A 14,333-nucleotide genomic window follows, 5' to 3' on the forward strand; every position below is an offset into this window, starting at 1 on the left:
ATCTCCAAGTCACATGCAAAAACAAATCAATTTTTTTAAAAATAATTTATCATTTTTTTCTGAAAACTATGAAAAGGGTTGAAAAGCACTATAATTAGCAATGCATGGAATAATATGAAAACTATTAATTTTTAAAATAGTAAAGTATTTTAACATATATTAAATTTATGCATAATAAAGTGTATATATACAATTTAGTGAGGGAAAGTAATTAATTTTTTAAAAATGTAACTTAAAATTCCATAGGCTTTTACTGAACAACTACTGTGTGTGCAAAATACTGTTAAATGCTACAAGAGCATGAAAAGATGAAGACAATCCCTGCCTTCAAGGCGTGTGGAGTCTACTTTCCCTTCACTAAATTTTATAAATATTATACATTATATAAAACTCCTGACAGCGGTTTGAACAAATATTTTTACAAGGAGCACATACCTATGTGTCCTGTAAGCTGCCCACATTAAAGGGGTCATTCCATTCTGATCCATCATATCTACATCCTAATAAAGAGAAAAAGAAGTCAGGCACTAAAAATATGCTAAGTTTACTTAGGGAATTATATCAATGTTCAAACCTACATAACAAATGGTAATTTAGTCCAGGTAACTAATAAATATAAATTGTTCCATTGCTGTTACTTAAACAGCTGAATTAACTACTTTGCCTCACTAAATTTCTTAATTATTTTCTCAATATATGCTTTTTCAGTTCTCCTTTTAAGATATTAATTTTTTTGAATTCTTTTAATATTAATAGTTACCTATTTGAGACCCAGAATTATTTTCAGATAATTTAAGACTGAAGTTTATTTATTACGTCCAATGCTTCATGATTGATTTTTGTTCTAAGGCATTTTAAAAAGCTGAGTAGAAAGGCCTAATCTTTGACTACAGTAAGAGCTATCTTGGGGGGGGCGGGGTAGGGGAGCCGGGGAGAAAATTTGCAACTCAAAATCTTGTGGAAATGAATGTTGAAAGCTAAAAATAAATAAATTGGAAAAAAAAGAGCACAATGTATTTTCTCTTTTAAATCATCTGTAGTATGAAGTTAGAAAAAGTTGCTCTAACAATAGCAATATGATTCATTAACTTAAGTGTAAATTTAATGCATAAAAAAGTGCTTTCAACCTACAAAACTACAAATGACTAAAGAAATCTGACAGTTAATTTCATGTAAAAGATACAACCCTCCTTGCAACATAAAGCCTAAAAGCTTGAATTAGAAACAAATAAGATGTCAAAAAAGAATCTTTTGGGCAGTTGGAAGACGGGAACCAATTGGTTTTCAGATTTAAGAAGGTTATTGTCAAAAAGAAAATGTAGAACTTAAAACTGTCAATTATAAAGAAGTGAAAGACATAATTGAAATTTCTCTTTCTCTATACTGGGTTTTAAAAAGTTGGTACCAAACATACAGCAAGCAAAACTTATATTTTCATAAGACTGACTCCCAGTTCTAATAAAGAGCAAGCCAAGCATGCATTCACACACAGGTAACTAAGAAGATCTGCATTCTCTCTCTTCCTGCCCCACCCCCACCACGAGAAAGGAAGAAAAACAAAACTCCTGGTACAAATGTGTATATTCAAGAAAAGCAAATTTCCACAATGAACTCCCCCCCCCCCCCGCCCCATAAAAAAGGTTTCCATCTGCACTGAGACATCACCTGTATCCGCAGGTAAGTAGAATGTGTTTTTGAGTCCTCTGTGATTAGAGTTCCTAAGTCTGTTAAAGTTGTTTGCTTTCTCAACATAGTTTTTAATTTTGTTAAACTGTTCTGGTTCTGCTCACTTCACTCTGTTTAAGCTCTCCTAAGTCTTCACAGGTCTCTCTAAAACCCAGAGCTTCATTATTTCTTACAGCACAACAGTTTTTCATAATATCCGTGTACCATGACTTGCTCAGCCATTCTCCAGCTGCTTCCTCAGTTCCCAATTCTTTGCCAGCACAAAAACAACTACCACAAATACATATGGTTTCTTTTGCTCTTTCTTTGATCTCTTTGGGATAAATATCTAATAGCAGCATCACTACATCAGAGTATGAACAATTTAATAGCTTTTACAGAATAGTTTCCAAACTGCTTGCCAGAATAAATGGATCAGTTCATAAAGCCACCAACAGATCATTAATGCACCTATTCTCTTACAGCCCTTCCAGCATTTATCATTTTCTTTTTGTTTTTTGCCATTTTGGGTTTTTTTTTTGCCATTCTAATGGGTAGAAAGTAGCACCTCAGATTTGTTTTAATTTGCAGTGATTTAGAGTATTTTTATATGACCACTAATAGTTCATATTTCTTCTTCTGAAATTTGCCTATTCACATACTTTGACTATTTATCAACTGGGAAATGGCTCTTCTTTGTCTTACAAATTTGAACTAGTTCTCTCTCTCCCTCTCTCTCTCTCTCTCTCTCTCTCTCTCTCTCTCTCTCTCTATATATATATATATATATATGAAAACAGATTTTTTGAACATACTTTAATTTATTTCATTAAATATTTACCAATTACACGCAAAAATTTTAATAATTTTTTCAAAATTTTGAGTTACAAATCTCTCCTTCCCTCTCTTCCCCCAACTTGAGAAGATAAGCAATTTGATGTCAATTATACATGTGAAGTCATACAAAACATATTTCTATATTAGCTATGAGGCAAGAGAAAATAGATAAAAAAGTAAAGTTTAATTAAAGTTACGCTTTAAACAGCATTCATAGTTCACAAGTTCTCTCTCTCTACAAGTGGATAGCATTTTTCATCATGATTCCTTTGGATCTGTCTTGGAACATTGTCCTGATCAGAATAGCTTAATCTTTCACAGTTGATCATCCTCATAATATGACTGTTACTGTATGCAGTGTTCTACTGCTTCTGTTCATTTTACTTTGCATCAGTTCATAAAAGTCTTTCTAGGTTTTTCTTACATCAGCCTGCTCATCATTTCTTATAGGACAGTAATATTCCATTACAAACATAAGCCACAAATTGTTCAGCCATTCCCCAGTTGATGGGCATTCCCTCAATTTCCAATTCTTTGCCACCACAAAACGAGATGCTATAAATACTTTTGTATAGATAGGTTCTTTTCCTTTTTATTTGATCTCTTTCAGATAAAGACCTAGTAGTGGTATTGCTGGGTCAAAGGGTATATACACAGTTTTATAACTTTTTGAGCATAGTTGTAAACTGTTACCCAAAATGATTGGATTAGTTCACAACTTCACCAACAGGGCATCAGTGTTAAAATTTTTCCAGATCTTCTCCAGCACTTGTCATTTTCCTTTTCTATCATACAGCCAATCTAACAGGTATGAGATGGTATCTCATATTTATTTTAATTTGCATTTCTCTAATCATTAGTCATCTAGAGCATTTTTTCATGTGACTATTGATAGCTCTGATTTCTTCTGAAAACTGGTCTGTTCATATCTTTTGACTGTTTTATCAGCTGGGGAAGGAGTCTTCTTTTTATAAATTTGCCTCCATTCCCTAAATATTTGAGAAATGAGACCTTTATCAGAGAAATGTGCCATTAATTTTTTCCCAAGTTTCCTATTTTCTTTCTAATTTTGACTGTATTAGTTTTGTTTGTCCATAAGATTTTTAAATTACATTCAATCACAATTTCCTGTTATACTCCCTGTGATCTTATTTATTTTCTCACAAACTCTTCCCTTATCCATAGATCTGGCAGGTATATTTTCCCAAGTTGCCCTAATTTACTTTTTTTTTAAAATGCTTTATTAACTTCTGATTTACATCATTCGTTTCCGCCAGATTTTCAGTTACAAATTTTCTCCCCGTTTTTTCCCCTACCTACCGCGCCAAAATAGCAGTCTCACAGGATATCCCCTTCTCTAATCTGCTCTCTCCCATATTTTCTCCCATACCCCTTTCGACTTTTCCAATGGATCTCTATGTCTCAGTGCCTGTATATCTTATTCCCCCAATTACATGTAAGATGGTATTAATAATAGTATATATATATGTATATATATATACACACACACATATATTTGAATATTTGATTTTAAAACTTTCAATTCCATATTCATTCCCTTCTTTCCCCATCACCCACCCCCACTGGGAAGACAGGCAGTTCAGTATAGGTTGTACATGTGTTGCTAATGCAAAACAACAACACAGTAGATACATTTAAAAGACTGACTACACTTCCCCCCCTCCCATCCCACCTCCCATCCAATCCACTCTCCACCCTGATCCCGTCCCTTTTCAAAAGTGGATGCTTCCAACTTCCCTCCCCCCCAGCCTGCCCTCCCTTCCATCATCCCCCCTCTCATCATCTTCCCCCCCTATTCTCCTAGAGGGTGAGATACCCTATTTAATGTGTATTTCACTCCCTCCTCAAGCCAGATTCAATGGGAATAAGGTTGACCCATTCCTTTGTGCCTTCCTATTCTTCCCCTCCATTGTAGCCATTTTCCCTTGTATGAGATAGTTTACTCCAATCTGTCTCTCCCCATCTCCTCTCATTATATTCCTCTCTCACCTCTTAATTTCACCTTTTAAGTATCATGCCTTCCTGTTAAATTGGTCCTATGCCCTCTATGTATACCTGTAAACATACATACACACATTCACATATGTATATATATGTGTATATATATACATATATATTTCTAATCCCTTCAACTACTGAGAAAAGTTTCATAAGTTACAATTATTGTTTTTCCATGTAGGAATGTTAACAGTTCAACTTTGATAAGTTCCTTATGATTTCTTTTCCCTGTTTACCTTCCCATGCTTCTCTTGCTTCTTGTATCTGAATGTCAAATTTTCTATTCAACTCTGGTTTTTTCAGCAAGAATGCTTTAAAGTCCTCTATTCCACCGAATGAGCATATTTTCCCCTGAAATATGATACTCAGTTTTACTGGGTAGGTGACTCTTGGTTTTAATCCCAGCTCCTTTGACCTCCGGATTATCATATCCCAAGCCCTTTGATCCCTCAGTGTAGAAGCTGTCCAGATCCTAGGTTATCCTGATTGTGTTTCCACAATATTCAAATTGTTTCTTCCTGGCTGCTTGTAATATTCTCTCCTTGATCTGGGAATTCCAGAACCTGACTATAATATTCCTAGGAGTTTTCTTTTTGGGATCTTTTTCAGGAGGTGATCAGTGGATTCTTTCAACCTCTATTTTGCCCTCTGGTACTAAAACATCAGGGCAGTTTTCTTTGAGAACTTCCTGGTGGATGCTTTCTAGGCTCTTACTTTGGTCATGGCTTTCAGGTAGTCCAATAATTTTTAAAGGATCTATTTTCCAGGTCAGTGGTTTTCCCAATGAGATATTTCACATTACCTTCTATTCTTTCATTTGTTTGGATCTGTTTAACAGCATCTTGGTTTCTCATAAAGTCATTAGCTTCCATTTGCTCCAATCTAATTCTGAAGCAATGATTCTCCTCATTGAGCTTTTGAGATTCTTTTTCCATCTGGCAAATTTGGCTTTTTAAGGCATTCTTCTCCTCATTGCCTTTTTGAGCCTCCTTTGGCATTTGAGTCTGTCTGTTTTTTAAGGTATTATTTTCCTCAGTCAGGCTGTTGACTCTCATTTCATAATTTTCTTGCATTGTTCTCATTTCTCTTCCCAATTTTTCCTCCACTTCTCTTATCTGCTTATTAAGGTCCTCTATGGCCTGTAACCAGCTTGTATTTTCCTTTGAAGCTTTTAGTGCAGGAGTTCTGACTTCACTATTTTCCTCCTGTTCCATGCCTTGCTCTTTCTGGTCCCCAAAATAGGAGTGTATTGTTGGAATCTTCTGTCTGCTTTGTTTCTTTTGCCTGCTCATTTTGCTACTCAATTACTTGACTTTTGGGCTTTTTGCCACAGTAGGACTCTGCCAACCAGAAAGGGGAGCTTTCGTCCCAAACGCTGGGGTTTACTCAGCTGCCGGAGGTATTAGATGGGTGCCCTCTCTGAGGTCTCCACACGCTCTAGCAAGCTGGACCCACACCCCAGGACCTCCACCCTAGACTGCAATCCAGATCCAAGCAGGTCAAAGCAAGAGCGATTACCCGTCATACTGGCGCTTGGTCCCTCTACCCTCTGCAGGCCAGGAGCTGAGGCCGCTGCGTGGCTGCCTGGCTGTGCCTGCGTCTCAGCGGCTTCTCGCCCCGGGGGGGTAAAAGCCAAGCACTCCCACTTACTGGTCCCAAAGTCCAGACTGCACTGGCCTCTCACTTTGTCCTTTGCATCTATGTGTTGATAAATCTGACAACTGCTGCTGATCTGGAGTCCCTCTGGCCGGCTGGTCAGGCCCACCCTGGGGCTAAAGCCTCGGCGTGGTGCTGGGCTCGGCTCCCAGAGCGCTGTGCTGGATTCCTGACGGCCTGCCTGGCTGTCCTCAGCTGGAGGTTAGCTTCTCTGTGTCATTTTGTGGGTTCTGCAGCTCCAAAGTTTGTTTAGAGTCCCCTTTTTACATGGATTGGGGAGGGTGGAAGCCGGAGCTGCTAGAAGTTCGTGCTTCTACTCCGCCATCTTGGCTCCACCCCCCGAATACAGATTTTTATAATAGTAACTTGCTATTAATATTTTTTCCCATTTACTCACTTCTTTCCTCATTTTAGCTGCACTGGCACGACACTTTGAGATGTCTATAAATGTTAGGAAATTTTTCCTTATATCAAGCCTAAATCTGCCATTTCCCAACTTCTACCTTGCTTTTACATCTGTCCTTTGGAATAAAAACAATCCTATCTCCCCCCTTGGGATATCCTTGCTTGGATACAGCACAGACCTGTTAATCTTCTCCAAGCTAAACGATGCCACTTCCTTCAACCAATCCTCATCTGGTGGTTACTCTTCAGTTTATCTTTTTTCTTAAAATTTGGAACAAACGCCCCTGGAGTCAGGAGGATCTAAGGTTCAAATCTGGCCTCAGATACTTGACACACTTACTAGCTGTGTGACCTTGGGCAAGTCACTTAACCCTAACTGCTTTGCCTTCCCCCTCAAAAAAAAAAAAAAAGAAATATCAAATTTGGAACAAAATAGTTCAGGTATGGTTTCACTATAGCAGAGTACATAGGAGGGAAGGCCAAAAAAATCTTTAGTTCTTTTTCAGAGATATTTATCTAGCTATGCCTCCCATATAGCTACAAAACTGATTTTTTTGAAACTAAGTATTAAAACTTCTAATTTATTTATCTCTATTAACTTTAATATTACTAGACACATTCCAATGTTTATATCTATCCATCAATTAATCAAGACATATTTATTAGGGGGTGGCTAGGTGGCACAGTGAATAGAGCACTGGCCCTGGAGTCAGGAGGACCTCAGTTCAAATCTGGACTCAGACACTTGACACACTTACTACCTTGGGCAAGTCACTTAATCCTAATTGCCCTGCCACCCCCCTCCAAAAAGCAAAAAAAAAAATTTATTAAGCATCTACTATGTGCCAGGCACTGTGCTCAGTCTTGGGGATACAAAAAGAGGCAAAAGATAATCCCTGCCCTCAAAGAGACCATGATCTAATAAATATATAACACATCAAAATCTTTTTGGATCCCAATTCAGTTCTAGCTAGCTCTGCTAGCTTTATGTCATCTTCAAATGTGACAAACATCTATGATGCTATGAAAGTCATTTATAATATGTTCAATAGTACAGAGCCAAGCACAGATCCCTAGGACACCTCCTTCCAAGCTGGTAGGGACCATTAATGTTTACTTATGAATCAGGCCAGTTCTGACTCCTCTGGCAATTTACCCCATCCTCTAGCATTCATCTCTACCTTGTCACTAAGAAGAGCATGAAAGACTTTTTCAGATCATCTGCTAAAACCTAGGTAAACCATATGTACAGTACTTCTCTGGTTTGCCGACTTACCCCTTCAAAAAAGGATAAAAAGTTAATCTGACATAACTTGTCTCTAGTGAAATCAAGGTGGCTCTGTAATCATCAGTTTCTTCACTAGAAGTTCACTAACCTCTAGAAATCTTTACAATACATACTAGAACTTTGCCAGGAACTGAAGTCAAGCTCACTGGCTTCTAGTTTAGAATGTTCTCTTCATTTTGAAAATCAAGACATTTGCCCTTCTCAATTCCTGTGCTACCACCCTAGTTCTCCAGTCTTTCACAGATCACCGGCAGCAGTTCAGCAGTCACCTCAGCCAGTTATTTCAGATGCTGAGGACTCAATTCCTTTGAGCCTGGCAAAAGAGCCTTACTGAAGGAAGTTACAAATTCTCTTCCTTTCTCGCTACTCAGATCAGCTTAGTTTCCTACTGCTCATGAGTCAATTTTGCTACCCTTTGCAATCCAATCATTAAAAGATTATTGTGAAGCACTTTACAACAGTCCAAAGTGCTTTTAGAACTACTGCCTCTCACAACAACCATGTGAAATAAGAAGGTTAGGGATTGCTATCTTCACTAAAACAAGAAAAATGAGCTAAGAGAGGTTAAAAAATTTGCTTATGTCATACAACCACTAACTTGCTGAACCCACACCAGAACCCTCAAGTCTAACCTCTTGGGACAGTGTTCTTTACATCAGAATGCAACAGCTTCCTCACCCATCAGCAGCCATTCCCTTTTGCAAGGCAATCTGCTCTTTCTGTATTTGTTTTAAAGGTAGAGAGAGAAAGAGAAGAAGAATGAAACAAAAGAATTGGAGGAGGGGCAGCAAGAGAGAAGGGAACATCAGGTAAGAAAAATGAGAAAAACAATGGTTTCTACAAGAGGTTTAATCACAACTGTCGCTGCTCTTTCATTCCCCCACATTTCCACTGCACTGTACGAATCATGAAAAGTTATTACCAATCACCACCCTTTGAATGTGAAAGGCTCTTTTAACAGTTCTCTTGGTAGTAGCAAACAGTTTGTTGGCTTTTCTTTTCAAGATTCAAATTTTGTTTTTGAAATAATGGCTTGCTTTCCCATGAAATTTTTAAGATTTTGCATTTGAATAAAGAGATAATCTACTTTTAAGAAATCTGTCTGGGAACATAAATGAGAATGCTTTACCGCAACTTCTAGCAGGAAGCTCAGAACTCAATAGACATTTTTAATGTTAGCTGAAATGAATTCAACAATAAAGGTGTTACCAAATAGCTAAAGCATTACTTCCTTGAGCAATCTGCTTAATTTGTAACCTTTTCACATACAATATTCAACTTTTTTTTTGCTTGATACTGTTAACAATGTCTTTTAAAGTTCTGAAAAATATAGCACTATAATACACTGCAATGCAATACAGCAATATCATAGCATGTAGTAATATAAAAATATCATTAAATCAGAATAAATCAGGAGTGGGGAACTTGTGGTCTCACAGCCTTTTGACTGAATCCAAACTTCACAGAACAAATTCCTTTAACAAAAGGATTTATTCTGTAAAACTTGGACTCAGTCAAAAGGTCACACTCAAGAACCTAAAAGGCCATGTGTGGGTTCCCAATCCCCAGAATAAATCTTTAAGTTAAAGCAATAATGTTTACCAATTAATAATACTATTAATTAAATGACTTCTTCTGGTAATAAGAGAATGAAATCAGTGTCTTGATCTAAAAACCAGTCAATTCAACAAACAATTATTAAGCACTTATAAAACACAATTATGAATTGGGGGTAAAAAGGTAAAAATGATATCTTTGACCTCAAGGAGGTATCATCCAACTGGTAAAATAAAAGATGTACGTATATAAGTAAATACAAGATAATTTAGGAAGGAAAGATCATTAATAACTAGGGAGTGTTTTGCTAGCAAAGACTTGGAGAACAGTGTCACTTCCACAATAAGACATTGAAAAGGACTTGTGAGATGAGAGAACAGAATACTTTGTAGACATGTACATGTCTACATCCAAATACACATATATTTGGTACTTTTATCAAATGCATGCCTTTCTTTGATTCAATGAAGTTTGTTTTTTTATATTCTCAGGTAAACTTCAATTACTAGCCCAATGTTATAGGAATGTAAATTTTTAAGATCTTCCCTGCCCCTAAGTTAAGTGCACTTGGAGCCTGTGGTGGAAGGCTTGTTTTTCAGGAATGCCCACACCGTGGTGCTTTGTGATTGGGCAGTGGGTCAAGAGGGTTGTTACATTCTCTGAGCCGGAGATGGGAGGCTATGCTTTGGGGCTCACTTTGAGAAGTGTTGTGTGATTTGACCAGATGAGACTCTGGGCAGCCATTGAGAGGCCCCTGACTTTGAAAACCCAGATGTTGATGCTTCCCTCTCTGGTAACTGTGATTTAGTATGGATGTAATGGTTGGACAGTTTGGAAGCCTGTCTGCTTGATTTGTTTCTCTGTCTTCTAACTTCTGTCCACATACTCTGAAGTTCGGGGTGCTGACCTTTTCCCCCTGAACTAGGTAAATGATATATGTTTGATTGATTAAAGTAAGCTTGTTTACCCACTTTGGGTTGCTTTCCTTTAGAAAAGCAGATCTCAGAACCTGTGTTGGCAGCCACCCTAGGGATGCTGGGGTGCTTGCTGCTACACCCAACTAGTACTCACCACAGATCTCCATAATAGTGTTAAGCATATAAAATTGAATTGCTTTAAAATATTTAATAAAAATATAATGTAAGCAAACAGATAGTTGGCACAGTAGATAGAGTATCAGGCCAGGCATAAGGAAAACCTGAGTTCAAATCCAGCCTCAGACACTAGCTGTGTGACCCTGGGCAAGTCTGTTTAACCTCACTTCCTCATCTGCTAGAGAAGGAAATGGCAAAGCACTCCAGTATCTTTGCCAAGAAAACCCCAAATGGGATCATGAAGAGTTGGACACAACTGAAATGATTGAACAACAAAGTATTTTTACCTGTCCTTTTGCTATCAGATAAGCAACAATAGAAGTATGTCCAAACTGGGCAGCCAGGTGAATACAGCTACAGCCTTCTCCGTCAATTAATGAAGGATCTGCACCATATTTCATAAGTTGTACAACCATTGATAAATGCCCCTGTCTAAAACAAAAAAGAATGAATATTGAGGAATATCAAGCTCTTCTGAACTAGGAAAATAGAACTTTCAATGACTACAATCACTGAAAATACTGAATACAAAACTGGATTTCATTTTTATTTAAATATTTATCAGCACACATTCAAGAACTTGCAAATTTGTAAAGCTACTAAATACTTCATTCAGGATATGATAACTTTCTCAAATAAAGTAATGCAAAGTATTTCTAAATTATGATTTTAAGCTGGAAAAATTACTATCAATTATGCTCACTTTGCATATAAGAATGGAAAATTAATTAAACAGTTTCCCATTTTTTCAAATGGAAAAAAAAAATAAGCCAGTTGTATACATGGAATGACATTCTGCAAATTTCCCATGGGGCATTTAAGATTAAAAAAAAGAGATGGGCTTTCAAAGCAGACAATAAAAGACAGGAATTCATTCATATATAAAATCTGTAGGTACTTATATATGAATTTTCCTAATAATCTGGAGGTCTAACACCTTTGAGCACTACTGCTCAGCTATAAATCAAGAAATAAATACAAAACAAATTTTTAACCTTGTGGCCCAGTGCAGTGGAGTTGAATTTAGGTCTCCTCCTAGTTGATCCACAATAGCACCTTTCGATATGTAATATCTATGAAGAAAAAAGAAGAATTTAGCAACTTTACTACTATTACAACCACACAAAAATTGTGATATTATATGGAAGATAAAACAGAGAAAGCTTTATTTCAGACTTTTTTTTTCCTATCCTTGAAGTCTTTATCATATATAAGGGATTTTTTTGATAGTCATCTAACAAATTTAAACCAATAACTTTCACTACAATCTGTACTAGAAATACACAGAGATTATTTTGATCAATGAAAGAAGTTTCATGAAAGAATTCAGTATTACAAGAAAAGCAACAAAGTATTAATTAAGATCCTTCCTTGGATCAGTCATTTCATGTGCCTTCCCAGAGCACTGCTCTCCCACCACCCCACCACCTTTTACCCCCTAATATGGTTAAACCACCCCTCCTCAAGCTTTCCACCTGCACATGGTTGCCTGTGGCCTAGGATGACTCAATCCTAAGCCAATTACTGCTGAGTCTCTGACAAGAACCTCTATTTAGTGGGAAAGAGAGCTTCCCTTAAACTCAAGGCTTCCAGCCTAGCACACTTCCATATCAGGTGTCTAGACCTCCCTGGGGATGACAATAGCTTGTTTGAATTCATTCTTCAATGATTAGAAAACTACCTGTCATAACTTTCCCATGCCAGTGATCCTGAACTCCCCCAGCTGTTACTGTACAAACCTCATGCCCCACCCCCCCACTGCCTGTTCTCTTATTCCCATTCCTCTTGTCAATCTAACCTCCACAACTTCCTACTCAAGATCTACCCACCCTTCCACCAAGCCTTCAGGAATACCTGAGTAACAAACTTGCTTTCACCTTGAATCTTTTTCTTTCTCAATCCCTCACTGTGACCCTGCTCCCTTTGAACAACAGCCTCCCTTGACCATCCTTATCAGCTCTAGTTGTACTTTCCCTCCCAGACTTACTGGTGATGACACCTTGATACTTCCTGACTCTCTCTCCCCTCTACCACCATCACTCAGTAACTTCTCTTACTCTGATGGTCATTGAGTTGATTCCTATCACCCAAGCAAGATAATGGTAGATATCAATTTCCTACCCTCTGAACATTCTCCCTTCCTCAATGAGTTCAGAGACTTTTCCCAGTCTTTCCTCCCCAACTCTGACCTTCATAAAAGGGGACTTCAAATGTACATATCTGACAACCTCAAGCACCCCAACTTCTTTAATTTACTTAACTTCCATGACTCCACCTCACTTTGGGTGGCAGGGAGATGGTCATATACTTGTTCTTGCCATCATCCATAAGTTTTCTAATTCACAGTTGAGGAGCTCTGAAATTCTTTTATCTGATTATAATCTTTTGTCATTCCGCCTTCACCTATGCTTTACATACCCCTCATCCTATTCTTCATTCTCATGGTGATCTCCAATCCCTCTCCACCTCAGCTGACTCCCAGGACACTACACTGACTGGCTCTCTCTCCTCCCTTTTCCATCTTAACTACTTGATGTTCAACTCTACTAGCCTCTTCTCAAGTCCCTTGTCCCCTTACTCTATTGATAACTCTTTTCCTGAAATGATTACTCCTACCATACATTGCCTTGTCTCTTACTCATGTCTTGTTTATTCATAAAATTAGAGAAAATTACAAATCACGATGACTGGGTCCACCACAAATTTATGTTACTTAACCTCAACTGGTTCTCTACAGCAAGGCAATCCTTTTATGCCTCCCTAATCAACTGTCTATCACTGCAGTGGTTTTTCCAAGCTTTTTCTTCCCTCTTCAAAAGTTCCCTTGGGGGTGGCTAGGTGGTGCAGTGAGTAAGAGCACCCGGCCCTGGAGTCGAGAGGATCTGGGATTGGTTCCAGCCTCAGCTACTTAACACCCACACACACACACACAAAAACTAGTCATGTAACCTTGGGCAAGTTACTTAACCCCAACTGCTTTAAAAAAAAAAAGTTCCCTTGGCTCTCCCTCCCATGACTTTCTCAAATGAGAACCTGGACCCCATTAAGCTGAAAAAATGGAGGTCATTTTCCAAGAGCTTCCTCAGGGTCCCCCCCTTATCTCATATTGTTCAGATGCCTTTTATCCATCATCTCCTTTACTGGAAATTCTTGTCAAGGCAAACTTCTGACATACACTGTTGATTCTATTCCATCTCATCTTCTCAATAAGATTATCACTTCTACTTTCATTAATCTTCAGTCTCTCTATCTATTGGCTGCTTCTTTGGAACTACAATATGTAGGGCATACCTCCCCTTAACAGTCTTCACCTGATCCAACTATCCCTGCTAGCTGTCATTTATTTCTCGCTTCTTGTTCATAGCTAAACAACTTGAAAACACACTCTATGACCAGTGCTTCTTCTCTCACTCTCTTCTAAAATCTCTGCTGTCTGGTTTCTGACTTCAATCTTCAATAAAATGCTCTCTAAGAAGTTATTAATGATCTTAGAATTGCCAAATCTAACAATCTTTTCTCAATATTCATCTTTCTGGACCTCTCTGTAACCAGTGATATGGTCTATCACTCTCTTTTCCTTGGTAATCTCTTCTATTTTTTTTGTGATACTACTCTTTCCTGATTTTCTTCCAACTTCTCTGACCACTTGTCTCATAACTCCTTTATTAGATCTTCATCCACATCATTCTTATGAACTACTACTAGTGTCCCTTCAGGATTGGAACTGGGCAGCCTTCTCTTCTATATTTTTTCACTTAGCTTCTTTAATTATCCCTCTATGAAAACAATTATCAGGTCTATTTATACAGCCT

The 14,333-nt window shown here is 37.7% G+C and overlaps 1 protein-coding gene across 1 annotated transcript in view; it reads right to left on the reverse strand.

The window, feature by feature from the left end:
• Positions 1-14,333, reverse strand: part of ZDHHC17 (zinc finger DHHC-type palmitoyltransferase 17) — a 118,870-nt gene that overhangs the window by 48,926 nt on the left and 55,611 nt on the right. The window contains exons 4-6 of the mRNA XM_069094812.1: positions 11,517-11,594; positions 10,809-10,953; positions 436-500 (exon numbers count right to left, since the gene is read on the reverse strand). Coding sequence (XP_068950913.1) covers positions 436-500; positions 10,809-10,953; positions 11,517-11,594 — 288 coding nt within the window. The remainder of the gene's footprint in view (positions 1-435; positions 501-10,808; positions 10,954-11,516; positions 11,595-14,333) is intronic.

The sequence above is a fragment of the Petaurus breviceps genome, unplaced genomic scaffold (genome assembly GCF_028583685.1).
Source record: "Petaurus breviceps papuanus isolate PSGF00001 unplaced genomic scaffold, PetGlider_PUasm1.0 221, whole genome shotgun sequence".
In the NCBI taxonomy this organism is placed as follows: Eukaryota; Metazoa; Chordata; class Mammalia; order Diprotodontia; family Petauridae; genus Petaurus; species Petaurus breviceps.